Source organism: Thalassophryne amazonica, chromosome 6, assembly GCF_902500255.1.
Source record: "Thalassophryne amazonica chromosome 6, fThaAma1.1, whole genome shotgun sequence".
In the NCBI taxonomy this organism is placed as follows: domain Eukaryota; kingdom Metazoa; phylum Chordata; class Actinopteri; order Batrachoidiformes; family Batrachoididae; genus Thalassophryne; species Thalassophryne amazonica.
In genome coordinates this window covers 60,284,794-60,306,406 of record NC_047108.1, presented here as the reverse complement: position 1 = coordinate 60,306,406, position 21,613 = coordinate 60,284,794, and the positions used below count along the sequence as shown (strand labels likewise).

At 41.1% G+C, this 21,613-nt stretch overlaps 1 protein-coding gene across 1 annotated transcript in view; it reads left to right on the top strand.

Moving 5' to 3' along the window:
• sypl2b (synaptophysin-like 2b) overlaps positions 1-21,173 on the top strand; it is a 30,897-nt gene extending 9,724 nt beyond the window's left edge. Inside the window, exons 3-6 of the mRNA XM_034172249.1 lie at positions 3,395-3,513; positions 3,649-3,853; positions 19,650-19,841; positions 19,954-21,173. Of these exons, the coding sequence (XP_034028140.1) occupies positions 3,395-3,513; positions 3,649-3,853; positions 19,650-19,841; positions 19,954-20,076 (639 nt within the window). The 3' untranslated portion in view covers positions 20,077-21,173. The remainder of the gene's footprint in view (positions 1-3,394; positions 3,514-3,648; positions 3,854-19,649; positions 19,842-19,953) is intronic.
• Positions 21,174-21,613: the final 440 nt, after the last annotated feature.

Sequence of the window (21,613 nt, the reverse complement as noted above, 5' to 3'; positions counted from 1 at the left end):
ACACAAACGGACACGACCGAAAACATAACTTCCTTGGCGGAGGTAAAACATGTTAGAGGCAAATCCTGTGCCTTGAAGCTCTGTTTAATATTGTAGTACATATGCCAAGCCTATGTGTGGTGCTGTAACGTCTCCAGAAAAAAGACTAGAGCAATTTAGCACCAAAAGCTACCGCTTTCCAACGTGACACTCAGCGTAAAATAAAGCCTTTTAAGAGAGTGAGTGCACACTGATCTGAAATAGACTTACTGCGCATTTAAAGTGAAGCAGTGTGTTTGTCTACTTTTGAAAAAACACACGGTCCACTCTACGTGGGGAGCAGGGCTGCTGCTAAGGTTTTGGAGGCCCTAAGCATAACTGGTCAGGGAGGCCTTCCCCCCCCCCCCCCCCCCCCCCCCACACACACACAAAAGAGTTCTACTCAAACCGTTACTATTTATTAAAGCGTTTAAGTTTAGCGTTTAAACCTACATCAAATCAGCAAAGCCAACGCAACCTAGCTTAAGCAGCACCACTGAACATTAAGTAATCAAAACAATTCTAACCTTTAACATGTACTTGCCAGCAAGGGATGCACGGGCATCATCTTTTTGTTTATTTTTCCTCCGTTTTTCAGCTCCAGACTCCTGCTGTCGCTTCATTGTTTAATTGTGGCATAGTGGCAACTTGTCGTCTCGTGTCAGAATCGAATGTGGGCTAGCAGTGCTACTTCAGTTAGGAGCAGGGTTGCCAGACTGGATGTTTTCCCATCCAATTGGTTTGTTTAGGGTAAAAATTTGGCACTGGATGAGTTTTTTGTATAGAATTGCCACACACATTTTAAAAATCAGTTCAAATTGCACAGGATTTAGTGCCTCCATGCATTTTTGAACATTTATTGGACTGGAAATTGTCACATCTGGCAACCCTGGTTAGGCGACACAGCGAACAGAGAAAGACGCAAACAGGACTGTACCATTTCAGGGAATCGGGGTGGCGGTGGATGGGGGCTTTATATTAGGCAAAAAACTGTTAATTTGCCCCAATTAAGTAATGGGGTAGGGGCCTACACAATGTTTAAAGACAAAAACGATAGGCCTATTCATAAATAATTCATATTGACTTTGAAATGTAGTAATCAGTGTTGCCGCAGTTACTTTGATAAAGTAATCCAATTACTGATTACTCCTTGAAAAAGTAACTTACTTACTTTACTTATTACTCAATTGTAAAAGTAACTAAGTTAGATTACTAGTTACTTTTTTAGTTACTTTCCCCAGCTGCCGACAACCCTCTGCCACCTCAACATGACAATACCTGTTTTGCCTAAACTCACTTTATAGTCACCCTTTCTTGACGTCAGTGAAAATAAATACTTGTTTTATAAAAAGTAAAATAATCTTTCTTGACCTCATATTTAACTGTTGACAGCACTGTAACAGTAAAACTTGCAATTTCTAACCTACATTGTTTATAAATGTAACTATTAAATTCTAACATTTTTCTAACATTTAAATTCTCTATAAACATTTTACTTGTCAAAATTATTATTATTTTAAGTAGTATTAGTAGTTGTAGTAAAAAAACGGCTTCAAAACTGGACCTTTAATCTAGGGGTGTTGTGGGGGAGGGGGGCACATCCCTGCCCCATGCCCCCATTCCATCTGGATTCGCCCCTGCTTTGGCGTTTGAGCACAAAGAATGGATAACATTTATGTATGCAGAAAATATGACCAGATTTACAGGTAAAGTTTTATTGGGTTTTCACATCATGTGGTCCTCAGAGTTTAGGTGCATTTGAGTGGAAAATAGTGTTAGTTGTTGACGCGTCGCGGAGGATCAGCTGTTTTTAACTTGACGATACGGAGCTGCTCAGCTCAGAATTCTAAATAAAGGAGAAAAATAAAGCATAAAAATGACTTTGTAAAGCTCAGTGCAGGTGTGCTGTTTTCACCTCGCTTTAAGAGGTGAGGACGAGTCGTAGCTGATGAAAAGCTCACAGCTCGCTTAAAGTGGGCAGTTCAGTCGAGCCCCGACCCCCTGCCCACGGACCAAGTTTAATGCTGCTGTCGACCCGCGACACAAAAATAGTAACGCGCAGTGACTTGGAGAAGTAACTTTAATCTGATTACTCATGTGGAAAGATTAACGCGTTAGATTACTCGTTACTAAAAAAAAGTGGTTAGAGTAACGCGTTACCGGCATCACTGGTAATGTAATAATTTCAACACATTTTTCAGTCAATTGGAGGCCCTGCAAACTAGTGCAACATGGTTGGTGCCCCACGCAGGCTGCGTAGTCTGCTTATGCCGAACGGCGGCGCTGGTGGGGAGTGACTATTCACCTGGCGGGTGGCTGCTGTCTGTATCTGCCTGGTGTGAGGGGCTCTCAGCACTCATCTCGCCACACTGACAAACAGTTTTTGAAAGAAGATCCTCTCAGCAGATCCATTCTTTCTTCTGTGTTCGCTTTTTAATTTTCACTTTTTTGGGCAACACAGAACACTTCACAAACACGCTAAATAAATAAATTAAAAAAAGGACGACTGCGAGGCTTGCATGTTCAACCTCCTGCTGAAATGCATCTGCTGAACTGCAGAGAAAGAGGGATTAAAAAATCATGCAGGGACCCAGTCCACCAACCTTAAAAAAAAAACAAAAAACCTAAAAAATGGTTAAATTCTGCAAGTTGGGGAAAAACCAAAACAGCCACATCCCATTGCCATTTCAGCAAAATGTCAAGGCTTTGGCACAGTGACATTGTGCCATTGCTTACGGAGAGCCCTGGACTATTGATGTTTAAAAACGCAAAAGTACTTTTTATCCGATTACTTGATTAATCACTAGAATAACTGATAGAATACTCTATTACTAAAATAATCAATAGCTGCAGCCCTAGTGTTCACCTTAAACACAGCAGGTTAAAAGCAGTCAGCCTCTACTGCCCATAGATTGTATATAAGTTGCTGAATAATAGTCTGCTTGAGGAAGCCTGGGGCTTGACGCACATCTGAGTCAAAGCACAAAAGTATTCATGCCAAAAAATATCAAAAAGTAAGAATGGTGTGTGTGCACGGTGTTTCCACGTGTTCTATTCCATCTAAAAGTAGTCAGAATATGAAAACAGGCTTCTGTGGGTGGCACTTGAAATTTTTAATTTGGGGGTGGTGAGGCATTTAAATAACATGTAAAATGGCCCTAGATTCTTAATAATAATGATACAATATTGTAATTATTTAAAAGTAAATCTTATTTTTGTTTTGAAAAGTCATCAGAAGCTGTCTATGGACACATAGAAATTCTAAAATTTTTCTAGCCCCCTCTTGCGTGTGCAAGTGTTGCTTCTTTCCTTCCAATGGCTACTTCCTTCCCGAATGAAACCCCTGATTCTTATTATTTTGTGTGTCTGGCTGAAGGTTTTCTCCATATTTGCCTTCGCTACAACTGGAGGTTACAGCGGCATGACGAGTGTCAATGTGCGGTGCCAGGACAGACCCAATCAAGAAGTGAAAGCAGACTTTTACTACCCATTCAGGTAGGTAGGTGTGTGTGTGTGTGTGTGTGTGTGTAAATGCAGTCCTACTTTCTTTGTGAGGCAGTAGCGTATGAGCAAATGTATACTTTACTTTAAGGATTACCACTTTTTTTTTTTTTTTTTATGCTTGTACAGGTTGGTGCAATACACATATGATGTTCCCGACTGTAAAATCAACGCCTCGTCTACTACTACTCACCACTTGACTGGAGACTATTCATCCTCACCAGAGTTCTTCGTCTGTATTGGAGTGTTCGCTTTTCTTTATACGACTGCTGCACTAGTTCTCTATTTGGGTTATCAACACGTATACAGAGAGTCGAGTCGTGGCCCCATTGTGGTATGTTTATAAGGATTTTTCATCTGTCATATGACATACTGGAGTTCAGTGTCAATTACATATAGCAAAATGCATTCACACAACTGAACACACTGTACTGCCTCTGTACAGTGTATCTGGAAAGTATTCACAGCCCTGTACTTTTCCACATTTTTTATGTTGCAGCCTTATTCCAAAATAGATGAAATTCATTTTTTTCATCAAAATTCTACTCACAATACCCCATAATGACAATATGAAAAAAGTATTTGAGATTTTCGTAAATTTATTAATAAAAATACAAAAACTAAGAAATCACATGTATGTAAGTATTCACAGCCTTTGCATGAAGCTCAAAATTGAGTTCACATGCGTCCTGTTTCCACTGACCATCCTTGAGATGCTTAGACAGCTTAATTGGAGTCCACTTCAGGTAAATTCAGTTGATTCGACATGATTTGCAAATGTACACACCTGTTGACAGTGTATGTCAAAGCACAAACCAAGCATGAAATCAAAGGAATTGTCTGTAGACTTCTGAGACAGGATTGTGTAGAGGCAGAAATATGGGGAAGGGGATAGAAATAATTCTGCTGATTTGAAGGTCCCAATGAGCACAGTGGCCTCCATCATCCGTAAACAGATGAGGTTCGGATCCACCAGGACTCTTCCTTGAGCTAGCCGCCCGTTTAAACTGAATGATCAGGGGAGAAGGGCCTTAGGTAGGTGACCAAGAACCTGATGGTTGCTCTCGTAGCTCCAGCATTCCTCTGTGAAGAGAGACCCTTCCGGTAGGACAACCATCTCTGCAACAATCCACCAGTCAGGCCTATACAGTAGAGTGGTCAGATGGAAGCCACTCCTTAGTAAAAGGCACTTGGCAGCCCACCTGGAGTTTGCCAAAAGGCACCTGAAGGACTCTGACCAAGAGAAATGAAATTCCCTGGTCTGATGTGACAAAGATTGAACTCTTTGGTGTGAATGCCAGGAATCCTATTTTAAGGAAACCAGGCACCATCCCTACAGTGAAGCATGGTGGTGGCAGCATCATGCTATGGGGATGTTTTTCAGGGGCAGGAACTGGGAGACTAGTCAGGATTGAGGGAAAGATGAATGCAGCAATGTACAGAGACTTCCTGGATGAAAACCTGCTCCAGAGTGCTCTTGACCTCAGCCTGGAGCGACTGTTCATCTTTCAGCAGCTGGTGGAGCTTGAGAGGTGCTGTAAAGAGGAATGGACAGAACTGCCCAAAGACAGGTGCGCCAAGCTTGTGGCATCATGAAGACTTGAGGTTGTAATTGCTGCCAAATGTGCATCAACAAAGTATTGAGTAAAGGGTGTGAATTCTTATGTACACGTTTTTTTTTTTTTAGTTTTATTTTAATTAATAAAATTGCAAAAAAAAAAAAAAAGCATCAAAAAACCTCTGACATTGTGGGGTGTTGTGTGAGTACAATTTTGAAGGAAGAATAAATTTACTCTGTTTTGGAATAAGGTTGTAATATAAAAGTAAGTCACTTCAGGTGCTCCCTCGTTTGCATTCAGCAAATCCAAGGTGGATCTGCATGTTGAATTGGCACAGATTTTACGCTGGATGCCCTTCCTGGCGCTACTCCACATTACTTGGAGACATGTGGAATGAGTGGGGTTTGAACTGGGAACCTTCTGCATTGAAACCAAGTGCACTAATCACTTGGCCACCACCTAAGGTTGTAAAATAAAATGTTTAAAATAGTGAAGTGCTGTGAATAGTTTCTGGCTGCACCATACCTTCCATGGAGCTGATGGATTAAAGGAATGTCCACCAGGGGGCAGATTTTCACTGAATCTCAGGCTTGCAACAGAATCTTTTTTTGGGGGGTGGGGGAGGTTATCATTTCAAAGCACTTTCTGCAATGTCGCCACTGCTGTGTATCTGTACATCCTTTAGCCTACACAAAGACAATTAGGGGTAATTACACAATTGTTTTTGATGCACTGATGTGTCCACTTCTAACATCGTGTCATCTCTGCTGTACAGTGGGCTTCAACAGTGACAAAATATTTATGAAAATTGAGGAACTGGATGTTAAGAAATGAGAGAGAAATCTCAGGTGATAACTTTGTTTTAATATGTTGTCTCCCCAAGAGACATGAGATGCTATGCTAATACACTGAAAACGGTGGGGGTCTCATGTACAACGCATGCTTACGCACAAAAATGTGGTGTACATCCGTGTCCATGCCAACAGTCTGATGTATCAAAAGTTGAAATGCCCGTGGAAATGTGCAGTGTATCATGCAAAAATCCGGGCTGGCGTACACATGTTTCTACAGCTACTGCTCCACTGTGGACATGTAAAGGTGATGCTGGGAAGTGTTAATAGTGTGAAAACATGAAGTCATCACAGTGATGTGCACATCAGAGACACTGAACATTTAACACACTCATGTGTTTGCAATTATATGGATGGATATAAAACCATGTGCAAAGTGATGTGTAAAATGGCACTTGCAATAGTTGCTGCGTTGGCGTCAGAGGACCTTGCAAATGGTGCAATCTGACGTGAGCGTGTATTCGGGGAATGCGAGGATTTACTTGGAAATGACAATAATTGGCTCATTAACTGATGTGGATTACCAAGGCCACTGATACTGGAGTTGCGTGCAGAACTACGGCCAGCCCAGAGTGCAGTATGACGAGGAGCCAGGAGATTGTCTGTGCCCACACAGGTGCTGACCCCGCTGCACTTCCTGGAAACGGACATTCCAGCGTGAGCTGGCCGATCAGTCAGGCGTGCCAGTCAACCTTGAGCTGAACCATGCCAGCTGTGTGGAATGCAAACATCTGAAAGTCATCCAGATACATGCCATTCCAACATTAAAGCACCATTTGCAGCGAGAGCCGTTTTACATGTAATTGGAGCTATTGACTGTACACGTTTACATCGTATGTGATGAGCAAATGCGGGTCAGACTGGTATTTAGCACGGTGCACGATGGCAGCTGCTCAAAGAGTCAAACAAATTTATCCCACAAGGGGCAATTAAATAGCTGCTTGCTGTGCAAATGGTGTATTTGTGTAATTTATCTGAATGTAAACCAGTGCGGCCACACTTGGGCCGCACATTCAAATATGTTATTATTACAAATGTCTTTTTTAAAATGTTTGATGGTGAGCTGCAGAGCTTCTTAACAGGCTTCCTGTGTTCCGTATTTGTCAATAAACGCGTGTGTAAATTGTAAATGTCACACTGCAGCGGAGGCGTGCCTCACCATTTTAACATTAGTGTGTGTGCAGGCTGTTTTGCATGTTGGCCTCACATACACGCTCCGTCGCGCCCACAAACATTTTTCCAGTTTCATGATTAATCTGTTTAACAGCGTACCGAATAATCTGTCCCTGTGTGTGTCCGTGTAATTACCAGTTATCTATAGTATAATTTCTTTCCTGTGTTCATGTTGTCTGACGTGACGTCGTGGGGAATCCCTGCTCAAAGGGCCTATTTACATGAAATCGCATATTTAAATGGGCATGAGCAGGGAGGAGTTTGGTTCCACGGTCAGTGTGATGTACAAATGAAACGTGCGTGGATCCATGCCTACGCACACTTTGATGCATCTGAGTATTTTTGTGCTTATGCCAGTTTCTGTTTTGGCACACACCATGTTTCAGTAGGAAATCCATGCAAGTCTTTGTACAAAGCATGCTTACGTCCAAAAACCTGGTGTATGTCCATCTCCACACCAACGTTCAGATGTATCAAAAGTGAAATGACCGTGGAAATGTGCGATGCGTCACGCAAAAATCCTGGCTGGTGTACGCACGTTTCTACAGGTATTGTTCCACTGTGGACATGTAACGGTGGTGCTGGGAACCATTAATACTGTGAAAACAAGAAGTCATCAGAGTGATGTGCACATTAGTCACAGTGATGAGCAATTAACACACCCACGTGTTTGCGCATGCTTTTATATCCATCCATATAATCGCAAAGTGATGTTTGAAATGGCACTAACAATAGCTGCATTAACGTTGTTAAAGCACCTTGCAAATGGTGCAATCCGACATGAGCATGTACTCGGGGAATGCAAGGATTTACTTCCAAATGACGATAATTGCCAGTCATCTGAATCTCATCCAGGTACATTCCAACATTACAGCACATTTTGCAGCGAGAGTCGGTTTCCCGAATGTAATCGGAGCTATTAACTGTACACATATTGCTATGATGGCGCCATCACACAAGTTTTTCTGTTAATAGGAAACATTTTCATTCCATCAACGTTCAAATCATGTGGTGCGCAAATGTGCATCAGGGTGGTGGCTGAACGGTGCGCAATGGGGGCTCTGCTTGCTGGTTAAATAAGTTATCCGTGTAATTGTTCCTAACGAAAACCAGAGCGGACACATTTGGGTATGTGCGCATTCAAATATTTTCTCATTATTATTATTATTATTATTAATATGTTTTGTTTTTCTTGATGGTGGAACTAGAGATGAGCCTCTTAACAAGCCCCCGACTGTGGTCAGTATTTGTCAGTAAAACGTGTGTAATGTTAATGTCACACATTCTCAGCCGCTGTGCACCTAATATTTTTTTACTTAAGTGTGTGTGCGCAGCTCAGTTCAGCATTTACACACACACAAACGTTCTTAATTTCCATTTTACATGATAGCGAGCTGAAAGAATGGCAATCTAACCACAGCTTTCATTGTTTTTGCATGTTGTCTCTGAAAGTTCTTTAATTTTTACACACAACAGAGATGATGGCTGGTGTCAAACACACACTTAAGTGCCGTCAGCATGACACAACCAGACTATTTGAATACATTTGCATATTCAGATGGAGGGGTGGCAAGGGAGGAGTTTGGTGTGTGTGTGTGTGTGCTAAATTTCACATTCAGTGGGATGTACAAACCGAACATGCGTGGATTCATGCTTGTGCACACTTTGATACATCTGAATATACAGTGAGGAAAATAAGTATTTGAACACCCTGCAATTTTGCAAGTTCTCCGACTTAGAAATCATGGAGGGGTCTGAAATTTTCATCTTAAGTGCACGTCCACTGTGAGAGACATAATCTAAAAAAAAATTCCAGAAATTTTATATGTTACTGCTGCAAATAAGTTTGAACACCTGTGAAAATCAATGTTAATATTTGGTACAGTAGCCTTTGTTTGCAATTACAGAAGTCAGACATTCCCTGTGGTTCTTGACCAAGTTTTCAGACACTGCAGCAGGGATTTTGGTCCAATCCTCCATACAGATCTCCAGATCTTTCAGGTTTGGAGTTTTAGCTCCCTCCAAAGATTTTCTGTAGAGTTCAGGCCTGGAGACTGGCCAGGCCACTCCAGGACCTTGAAATGCTTCTTACAGAGCCCCTCCTTAGTTGCCCTGGCTGTGTGTTTGGGGTCACTGTCATGCTGGAAGACCCAGCCATGACCCATCTTCAGTGCTCTTACTGAGGCAAGGAGGTTGTTTGCCAAAATCTCTCAATACATGACCTCATCCATCCTCCCTTCAATACGGTGCAGTCGTCCTGTCCCCTTTGCAGAAGAGCCGCCCAGAGTATGATGTTTCCACCCCCATGCTTCACGTTTGGGATGGTTTTCTTGGGGTTGTTCTCATCATCTAAACATGGTAAGTGGAGTTGATTCCACAAAGCTTTATTTTGGTCTCATCTGACCACATGACCTTCTCCCATGCCTCCTGTGGATCATCCAGATGGTCACTGGTGAACTTCAAATGGGCTTGGACATGTGCTGGCTTGAGCAGGGGGACCTTGCTGCCCTGCAGGATTTTAAACCATGACAGCATCATGTGCTACTAATGTAATCTTTGTGACTGTGGTTCCAGCTGTCCTCAGGTCATTGACCAGGTCCTCCTGTGTAGTTCTGAGCTTTCTCAGAATCATCCTTACCCCACAAAGTGAGATCTTGCATGGAATCCCAGGCCGAGGGAGATTGACAGTCATCTTGTGTTTCTTCCACTTTCTAATAAATAATCATAACAGTTGTCTTCTACCAAGCTGCTTGCCTGTTGTCCTGTAGTGCATCCCAGCCTTGTGCAGGTCTACAGTTTTGTCCCTGGTGTCCTTAGACAGCTCTTTGGTCTTGGCTATGGTGGACAGGTTGGAGTGTGATTGAGTGTGTGAATAGGTGTCTTTTATACAGGTAAGTTAAAACAGGTGCAATTAATACAGGTAAAGAGTGCAGAATAAGAGGGCTTCTTAAAGAAAAATTAACACGTCTGTGTGAGCCAGAATTCTTGCTGGTTGGTAGGTGTTCAAATACTTATTTGCAGCAGTAACATACACTCAACAAAAATATAAACACAACACTTTTGGTTTTGCTTCCATTTTGTATGAGATGAACTCAAAGATCTAAAACTTTTTCCACATACACAATATCACCATTTCCCTCCAAATATTGTTCACAAACCAGTCTAAATCTGTGATAGTGAGCACTTCTCCTTTGCTGAGATAATCCATCCCACCTCACAGGTGTGCCATACCAAGATGCTGATTAGACACCATGATTAGTGCACAGGTGTGCCTTAGACTTTCCACAATAAAAGGCCACTCTGAAAGGTGCAGTTTTGTTTTATTGTGGGGGGGGGGGGGGGATGCCAGTCAGTATCTGGTGTACGAACCATTTGCCTCATGCAGTGCAACACATCTCCTTCGCATAGAGTTGATCAGGTTGTCAGTTGTGGCCTGTGGAATGTTGGTCCACTCCTCTTCAATGGCTGTGTGAAGTTGCTGGATATTGGCAGGAACTGGTACACGCTGTCATACGCCGGTCCAGAGCATCCCAAACATGCTCAATGGGTGACATGTCCGGTGAGTATGCCGGCCATGCAAGAACTGGGACATTTTCAGCTTCCAATAATTGCGTACAGATCCTTGCAACATGGAGCCGTGCATTATCCTGCTGCAACATGAGGTGATGTTCTTGGACGTATGGCACAACAATGGGCCTCAGGATCTCGTCACAGTATCTCTGTGCATTCAAAATGCCATCAATAAAATGCACCTGTGTTCTTCGTCCGTAACAGACGCCTGCCCATACCATAACCCCACCACCACCATGGGCCACTCGATCCACAACATTGACATCAGAAAACCGCTCACCCACACGACGCCACACACGCTGTCTGCCATCTGCCCTGAACAGTGTGAACCGGGATTCATCCGTGAAGAGAACACCTCTCCAACATGCCAAACGCCAGCGAATGTGAGCATTTGCCCACTCAAGTTGGTTACGACGACGAACTGGAGTGAGGTCGAGACCCCAATGAGGACAACGAGCATGCAGACGAGCTTCCCTGAGACGGTTTCTGACAGTTTGTGCAGAAATTCTTTGGTTATGCAAACCGATTGTTTCAGCAGCTGTCCGAGTGGCTGGTCTCAGACGATCTTGGAGGTGAACATGCTGGATGTGGAGGTCCTGGGCTGGTGTGGTTACACGTGGTCTGCGGTTGTGAGGCTGGTTGGATGTACTGCCAAATTCTCTGAAACACCTTTGGAGACGGCTTATGGTAGAGAAATGAACATTCAATACACAAGCAACAGCTCGGGTTGACATTCCTGCTGTCAGCATGCCAATTGCACGCTCCCTCAAATCTTGCGACATCTGTGGCATTGTGCTGTGATAAAACTGCACCTTTCAGATTGGCCTTTTATTGTGGGCAGTCTAAGGCACACCTGTGCACTAATCATGGTGTCTAATCAGCATCATGGTATGGCACACCTGAGAGTTGGGATGGATTATCTCAGCAAAGGAGAAGTGCTCACTATCACAGATTTAAATTGGTTTGTGGGAATATTTGAGGGAAATGGTGATATTGTGTATGTGGAAAAAGTTTTAGATCTTTGAGTTCATCTCATACAAAATGGGAGCAAAACCAAAAGTGTTGCGTTTATATTTTTGTTGAGTGTACAAATAAATTATTTAAAAAATGATACATTGTGATTTCTGTATTTTTTATTTTTTTTAGTTTGTCTCTCTCAGTGGACATGCACCTAAGATGAAAATTTCAGACCCCTCCATGATTTCTAAGTGGGAGAACTTGCAAAACCACAGGGTGTTGAAATACTTATTTTCCTCACTGTATTTGTGCTTACGCCTGATTCTGGGTTTTGGCGTATGCCAACTTTTATTGGAAAGTCAACTCAAGTGTTTGTATACGAGGCCCCGGGCTGCTGCTTGAGGGTTTCTTCTACACCAGCAGTTCCCAATTCAGGTCCTCAGGGACACCAAACATGTACTTTAAGAGCCAATTTTTATGAGAGTCAGACAGGCTGTGATAGTGACCTGCTCAAACTTTGGTACCTGGATGCACCCTCCACCAAACGAACATACACCAAAAGTTTTGGCCAAATTCCCTACGTGACCTTGCCAGGGGTCATCAAAATCCACACCCAGTATGGCCTAAAACTGGAATTTGGTGAACAGGGAAGTTTTAGACAGCTCTTACATGAAATGCATTCAATCCCAAAAGTACTTGTGCGATCTAAGTATCATAGGAGGATAGTTCTTCAAAATAATCATTAATTTCGGTTGAGGGATTGAACGCGTTGACTACAGGGAGCGCGTCAAGTTGGCTAATTTCCAGAAATACTCATATTTGTGAAGGCAATTACTCAATACGCGTTTAATCCCACAGCAAGGTTTTTATTGTATTAGAAAGGGCAATAATTACCCTTTTTAAAACAACAAAAAAATCAGTGGGGGATTGTACGCATTGGCCACCTGGCCGTGCCAATGTGGTCAAATTTGTGTTTTTCATACAACTTTGGCACCCTCTGTTGGCCAACATGTTCAATGAATAATCATAAACGTTGCATTTTTCAGAAGAGTAATGTGCATTGTGTTAATATCCATTGAAAAATCTTTGGGGGTTATCTCAATAAGCAGTTACAATTATTTCATGAGATATTTAAGCATTGAACATAAGAAATTACAGCTAGAAGCCAAGCAGTAAAATGGTTTCCTAAGACAAGTACCGCCCCCTTTGTATTGTTTCAAGAATTAATTAAGCAGTTATCATAGCCAATAATAGATGGCACCACTATCTGGGCTATTTTGCTAGGCCTAGGCACAAAAGGCTTCAAGATTGTTACTCGCCATTTTATGTTCTTTAGGGCCAATAATGCTTACGTCACCATGTGGAAAAATAGCTGATTCCCGTACCAATAAAATGCTTTTTATCGAAAACTGCCAAGTCCCTGAAAGATTTCCAGTTGATTTGTCTAAAAGAAGGATTAGTCTCAACAGAAATACAAAGTTTATGGTAATTCATTAAATGCATTGGCCACCAGGGGGCACCAAAGTTGTATGAAAAACACAAATTTGACCACTTTGGCACTGCCTGGTGGCCAACGCATACAACCCCCCACTGATTTTTTTAAAAAGGGTAACTCTTGCCCTTTCTAATACAATACAAATCTTGCTGGGGGATTAAATGCGTATTAATAGCCTTCACAAATATGAGCATTTCTGAAAATTTGTCAAGTTGAAGCGCCCCCTATAGTCAATGCGTTCACTCCCCCAACCCAGATTAGTGATTATTTTGAAGAACTGTCCTCCTATAATACTTAAATCACAAAAGTACTTTGAGGGATTGAACGCATTTCATGTAAGAGCTGTCCAAATCTTTCCTGTTAACCAAATTTCAGTTTAAGGTCATTCTGGGTGTGAACTTTGATGACCCCTGGTGAGGTCACCATATGGAATTTGGACAACATTTTTGATGTATGTTTGTTTGTTTGGTGGGTGCATCCAGTTATCAAAGTTTGAGCAAAATCTGAGTTGGTCACTATCACAGCCCATTGTAAACTGTCTGATTCTTATAAAAAAAATGTCTCCTAAGCTCTGCCAAAATCATATCTTATTCAGGTTGTCTGGGTGTTGGGTAGTGTTGAGTTTGCCGGCAGCTTAGGAACACTTACTGGAAAGGAAAGGTTTGCTGGCTTTGACTTTGTGAACGATGTTATGACCTCTGTGGAGTCAGTTGATGCTCTGATTGCAGCACTTGAGAATGAGTGAAGAAAAAGGTGTCTGGTTTTGCAATTTTCCTGATTTTAAGCCCTTGATACATCAATCAATCAATCAATTTTTTTATATAGCACCAAATCACAACAAACAGTTGCCCCAAGGCGCTTAGGGATAATTATTGTAAGGCAAGGCCATACAATAATTATGTAAAACCCCAACGGTCAAAATGACCCCCTGTGAGCAAGCACTTGGCTACAGTGGGAAGGAAAAACTCCCTTTTAACAGGAAGAAACCTCCAGCAGAACCAGGCTCAGGGAGGGGCAGTCTTCTGCTGGGACTGGTTGGGGCTGAGGGAGAGAACCAGGAAAAAGACATGCTGTGGAGGGGAGCAGAGATCGATCACTAATGATTAAATGCAGAGTGGTCCATACAGAGCAAAAAGAGAAAGAAACAGTGCATCATGGGAACCCCCCAGCAGTCTACGTCTATAGCAGCATAACTAAGGGATGGTTCAGGGTCACCTGATCCAGCCCTATCTATAAGCTTTAGCAAAAAGGAAAGTTTTAAGCCTAATCTTAAAAGTAGAGAGGGTGTCTGTCTCCCTGATCTGAATTGGGAGCTGGTTCCACAGGAGAGGAGCCTGAAAGCTGAAGGCTCTGCCTCCCATTCTACTCTTACAAACCCTAGGAACTACAAGTAAGCCTGCAGTCTGAGAGCGAAGCGCTCTATTGGGGTGATATGGTACTACGAGGTCCCTAAGATGAGATGGGACCTGATTATTCAAAACCTTATAAGTAAGAAGAAGAATTTTAAATTCTATTCTAGAATTAACAGGAAGCCAATGAAGAGAGGCCAATATGGGTGAGATATGCTCTCTCCTTCTAGTCCCCGTCAGTACTCTAGCTGCAGCATTTTGAATTAACTGAAGGCTTTTTAGGGAACTTTAGGACAACCTGATAATAATGAATTACAATAGTCCAGCCTAGAGGAAATAAATGCATGAATTAGTTTTTCAGCATCACTCTGAGACAAGACCTTTCTGATTTTAGAGATATTGCGTAAATGCAAAAAAGCAGTCCTACATATTTAATATGCGCTTTGAATGACATATCCTGATCAAAAATGACTCCAAGATTTCTCACAGTATTACTAGAGGTCAGGGTAATGCCATCCAGAGTAAGGATCTGGTTAGACACCATGTTTCTAAGATTTGTGGGGCCAAGTACAATAACTTCAGTTTTATCTGAGTTTAAAAGCAGGAAATTAGACGTCATCCATGTCTTTATGTCTGTAAGACAATCCTGCAGTTTAGCTAATTGGTGTGTGTCCTCTGGCTTCATGGATAGATAAAGCTGGGTATCATCTGCGTAACAATGAAAATTTAAGCAATACCGTCTAATAATACTACCTAAGGGAAGCATGTATAAAGTGAATAAAATTGGTCCTAGCACAGAACCTTGTGGAACTCCATAATTAACTTTAGTCTGTGAAGAAGATTACCCATTTACATGAACAAATTGTAATCTATTAGACAAATATGATTCAAACCACCGCAGCGCAGTGCCTTTAATACCTATGGCATGCTCTAATCTCTGTAATAAAATTTTATGGTCAACAGTATCAAAAGCAGCACTGAGGTCTAACAGAACAAGCACAGAGATGAGTCCACTGTCCGAGGCCATAAGAAGATCATTTGTAACCTTCACTAATGCTGTTTCTGTACTATGATGAATTCTAAAACCTGACTGAAACTCTTCAAATAGACCATTCCTCTGCAGATGATCAGTTAGCTGTTTTACAACTACCCTTTCAAGAATTTTTGAGAGAAAAGGAAGGTTGGAGATTGGCCTATAATTAGCTAAAATGGCTTTTTAAGTAATGGTTTAATTACTGCCACCTTAAAAGCCTGTGGTACATAGCCAACTAACAAAGATAGATTGATCATATTTAAGATCGAAGCATTAAATAATGGTAGGGCTTCCTTGAGCAGCCTGGTAGGAATGGGGTCTAATAAACATGTTGATGGTTTGGATGAAGTAACTAATGAAATAACTCAGACAGAACAATCGGAGAGAAAGAGTCTAACCAAATACCGGCATCACTGAAAGCAGCCAAAGATAACGATACGTCTTTGGGATGGTTATGAGTAATTTTTTCTCTAATAGTTAAAATTTTGTTAGCAAAGAAAGTCATGAAGTCATTACTAGTTAAAGTTAATGGAATACTCAGCTCAATAGAGCTCTGACTCTTTGTCAGCCTGGCTACAGTGCTGAAAAGAAACCTGGGGTTGTTCTTATTTTCTTCAATTAGTGATGAGTAGAAAGATGTCCTAGCTTTATGGAGGGCTTTTTTATAGAGCAACAGACTTTTTCCAGGCTAAGTGAAGATCTTCTAAATTAGTGAGACGCCATTTCCTCTCCAACTTACGGGTTATCTGCTTTAAGCTACAAGTTTGTGAGTTATACCACAGAGTCAGGCACTTCTGATTTAAAGCTCTCTTTTTCAGAGGAGCTACAGCATCCAAAGTTGTCTTCAATGAGGATGTAAAACTATTGACGAGATACTCTATCTCACTTACAGAGTTTAGGTAGTTACTCTGCACTGTGTTGGTATATGGCATTAGAGAACATAAAGAAGGAATCATATCATTAAACCTAGTTACAGCGCTTTCTGAAAGACTTCTAGTGTAATGAAACTTATTCCCCACTGCTGGGTAGTCCATCAGAGTAAATGTAAATGTTATTAAGAAATGATCAGACAGAAGGGAGTTTTCAGGGAATACTGTTAAGTCTTCTATTTCCATACCATAAGTCAGAACAAGATCTAAGATATGATTAAAGTGGTGGGTGGACTCATTTACTTTTGAGCAAAGCCAATAGAGTCTAATAATAGATTAAATGCAGTGTTGAAGCTGTCATTCTCAGCATCTGTGTGGATGTTAAAATCGCCCACTATAATTATCTTATCTGAGCTAAGCACTAAGTCAGACAAAAGGTCTGAAAATTCACAGAGAAACTCACAGTAACGACCAGGTGGACGATAGATAATAACAAATAAAACTGTTTTTTGGGACTTCCAATTTGGATGGACAAGACTAAGAGTCAAGCTTTCAAATGAATTAAAGCTCTGTCTGGGTTTTTGATTAATTAATAAACTGGAATGCAGTGTTGCCACAGTTACTTTTAAAAAGTAATCCAATTACTTATTACTGATTACTACTTGAAAAGGTAACTTAGTTACTTTACTGATTACTCAATTGTAAAAGTAACTAAGTTAGATTACTAGTTACTTTTTTAGTTACTTTCCCCAGCTGCCGACAACAACCCATGTCAACATGACAATGATACCTGTTTTGCCAAAACTCACTTTATAGTCACCTTTTCTTGACTTCAATGAAAACAAATACTTGTTTTATAAAAAGTAAAATAAAGACCTCTTTCTTGACCTCATATTTAACTGTTGACAGCACTGTAACAGTAAAACTTGCAATTTCAAACCTACATTGTTTATAAATGTAACTATTAAATTCTAACATTTTTCTAACATTTAAATTCTCTAAACATTTTACTTGTCGAAATTATTATTATTTTAAGCAGTATTAGTTGTAGTACAAAACGGCTTCAAAACTGGGGGTGTTGTGAGGGGGGGCACATCCTTGCCCCACGCCCCCATTCCATCTGGATTCGCCCCTGCTTTGGCGTTTGAGCACAAAGAATGGATAACATTTATTTATGCAGAAAACAGGACCAGATTTACAGGTAAGAAAGTTTTATTGCGTTTTCACATCATGTGGTCCTCAGAAAGAGAGTTTAGGTGCATTTGAGTGGAAAACAGTGTTAGTTGTTGACGCGTCGCGGAGGATCAGCTGTTTTTAACGAGACGATACAGAGCGGCTCAGCTCAGAATTCTAAATAAAGGAGGGAAAAAAGTATAAAAATGTCTTTGTAAAGCTCAGTGCAGGTGTGCTGATCACCGCGCTTTAAGAGGTGAGGACGAGTCGAGCAGCTGCAAAAAAACGCGGATGAAAAGCTCACAGCTCGCTTAAAGTGGGCAGTTCAGTCGAACCCCGACCTCCTGCCCACGGACCAAGTTTAATGCTGCTATCGACCCACAATGAAAAATAATAGTAACGCACAGTGACATGGAGAAGTAACTTTAATCTGATTACTGATTTGGCAAGATTAACGCGTTAGATTACTCGTTACTAAAAAAAGTGTTCAGATTAGAGTAACGTTACCAAGTAACGCGTTACCGGCATCACTGCTGGAATGGAAGATTGCTGCTAATCCTCCGCCCCGGCCCGTGCTACGAGCATTCTGACAGTTAGTGTGACTCGGGGGTGTTGCCTCATTTAAACTAACATATTCATCCTGCTGTAACCAGGTTTCTGTAAGGCAGAATAAATCAATATGTTGATCAATTATTATATCATTTACCAACAGGGACTTAGAAGAGAGAGACCTAATGTTTAATAGACCACATTTAACTGTTTTAGTCTGTGGTGCAGTTGAAGGTGCTATATTATTTTTCTTTTTGAATTTTTATGCTTAAATAGATTTTTGCTGGTTATTGGTGGTCTGGGAGCAGGCACCGTCTCTACGGGGATGGGGTAATGAGGGGATGGCAGGGGGAGAGAAGCTGTTTTACTGTATGATTGTGAGACTTGGATGATAACCAGTGATATAAGGCAATGACGAAATGTCTTGTAAATGTTTGGGTACTGCTGTAATGACTTTGACAAACAAACTGTTGCTTAGCGACTCCGATGGGGAATGCGTGGGATCACCATACGACATTTTGGCCATGTGGAGGACTTCTTGGGGCATGATCCAACATGCAGGATGCACAGTGTTGAAGTCCAAAATTATTGAATTATTATAAGTCCAATTATTATTGAATGATCACCTTTAGCAGCACCTTTAGTGGGCACTATACAAAGTTGTTTTTTTTTTTTGTGGTTATAATTTAAATTTATTTCTTGTCAGAACAGTCGTGGTGTTAACCTCTTTGTACTTTTTTATACTGTTCCCTCTGTGATTGTACTACTGCCTCTTACTTGATCTGGGTAGTGTGACTTGTATTTGCAATGCATTATTTTTTTTTAGATTAGATTAACTAGAACTTAATCTTTTGGGAAGACTCCCTCAGGGAAATTGAGGTTCCAGCAGCATTGTATGGCAGCACACAGGGTAAGAAGCACACAGAGCATCAAAAGTGAAAGTTTAAAAAACAAACAAACATGGAAATATAAATAACACACATACTGATCACTACTGGTTTACTGGCTACTACTATTCCTCTCCTTCCCATCCTTTGTCTTCCTTTTACTCCTTCTCCCCCTGAGTGAGGACAAAAAAGAATAGTTGAAACAAACACCCAGTACTTTCTGCGTGTTGTCACGTAACTAACAGGAAGTATGTTTGTGGCTTTTTTTTTTCTTCTTTCCCATACTTGTGCCAGTTTCTCTCAAAGATGAGACATCTCATTGTGTATGCTTACACCAAGTGTATTTGCTTTATAAATATCATTGTACTGTAGCCTACATTTTGTACCTGCTGTTGTGTTTTGGGTTGCTGGTTGTCTTTATTTGTTGTTGTTGTGTTTTTTTTTGTTTGTTTTTTTAAGCTGACTCTTGCTGGAATCCAGCAGAAGGCCATTGAAAGTACGTACATTATCAGTGTTGCCAGTGTTCACAGTGGGAAGGGCAGGGATTGACAGAAAGCTAATCAATTTCCAGTGACATATATGGTGAACTGCTTTTTTTTTTTTTTTTTTTTTTTTTTTTTTTGTCGTCTTTTGGGATGATTTTTTTTTTTCTGTGCTGCTTTCAGGACCTGTTGGTGACTGCAGTCTTCGCCTTTCTGTGGTTGGCATCATCTTCAGCTTGGGCAAAAGCATTGTCCGATGTGAAGTGGGCCACAGATCCTTCAACCATTGTGTCTCTTCTAGATGTTTGTAAGGGTGGCACACACACCTGCACCCAGGGCGCTGTGCCACATATGGGCCGACTTAATGCTTCAGTGGTAAGTTGTGTTTTATGAACATGACCAAAGCTGTGTATCTGTTTATACACAGGTGCCTTGGACAATGACTTATCTGTGGTCTCTCTCTCTCCCCCGCCCACCAACCCTGCAGATTTTTGGTTTTCTTAACGTCATACTGTGGAGTGGCAACTGCTGGTTTATTTACAAAGAGACTCCCTTCCACAAATCTGCCAGCCCACCAGCAGACGTGGAAGGTGTGGTCACACCACAATAATTAGTTTTCTCCTCTCAGAACTACTTGACATGTCATGTTGAATGAGTCATTTGGTCCTAGGAATACTGTAGATTTCATGGTATACATTTCAAAAACAGCTTTTTTGTGGCTTATTTGTTAATTTTATATTTAAGGGTTTTTTTTTTTTTTTTTTAAATCATTTCTGTAGTTAGTGCAACTGGCCATTAACACTGGTATCAGTTCAGATTCATGTGGGTGCTTGTGAAAATGTTACTGTTTTGCATTTTGAAACATTTAGACTCTGTCATACAAAATGTCCCGTATCTCTGCTCATAGTTCAGGTGATACCTTACACCCACCAGTTCAAGGCCAACAAAGCAATTAACCAAAAAATACATCAGGGTTGAGGGGGTGTATCAGTAAAAAAAAAAAAAAAGACACTTGGATTGTGTTGTCAATACTGACTCGTTGAAAAAAATTTAACTTTAGTCTAAATCTTGAAGGAATTTGAAAGGGTAATTTGAATAAATTGATGTTAAATTAGAAAAACAAGTTGCCAAAGTGACTATCATTGGTAATGGGTGAAAAAGTTTTACTTCGGCTTTTTGTTTTATAGCAGAAAAAGTGACATACACTGTTTTGAACATGTTTGCGCGCTATGAATGTTGAGGTTTTTTTTTTTTTGTATGAACTTGATGTTTTCCTTAAAGGATGTTTTACATTTCTGTTTTGCATGTTGGTAACGTTTAAGGATTCTCTAAGAACATACCACAGCCAAGTCTGAGAGCATTTCAGTGTGTTCTCTCTATTGTATGGTCTTGGAGAGTTATTTGCTGTTAATTTTGTTTCATAGGCAGTTGGCTAACCTGTTAATAACTAAGTGGGTTTTTTGGGGTTTGGGGTGGTAGGGGAGAGGGTTGCTGCTTCTACCTCTTTTGCTGTTGGAACAGGACAACCCCCCCCCCCCCCCCCCAATACTTTTTTTTAAATCGCAAGTTGCTTAAGTCACAGCTCCATTTATAATGTAGCACTGTGTTCCTGAAAGTGCCAAATAAATGAAACTGGAGTTGGACTCCAGGAAGACTGCATGGACATGAAAAATGTTTTGGAACATTAAAAAAAATGATTTGGCTTTGTGCTTGATTTTTATTTTGTGTAACTTTTTTTTCTTTTAAGTGGCTCAGTTTCAAAATTATAATACGTGGATGTGATTGTCAGTCATAAATTCAGCCAGGCACGTCTCACGTGGCATTCATTATTTCACATGCTGTAAGTGCAGGTATTAGATTTTATTAATTTATGCTGAATTGTTATTAACTCAGCCACATGGGGTGTGCAGCCAGTACATTCTGAGTGCCGGTCCCAAGCCCGGATAAATGAGGAGGGTTGCGTCAGGAAGGGCATCCGGCGTAAAACAAGCCAACCCAACTATGCAGACTCAGAATCGAATTCCCATACCGGATCGGTCGCAGCCCGGGTTAACAACGTCCGCCACCGGTGCTATTGCCCAACAGGGTGCCGGTGGAAATTGGGCTACTGCTGGGCGAAGACGATGACGAAGAAGAGGAGGAAAACG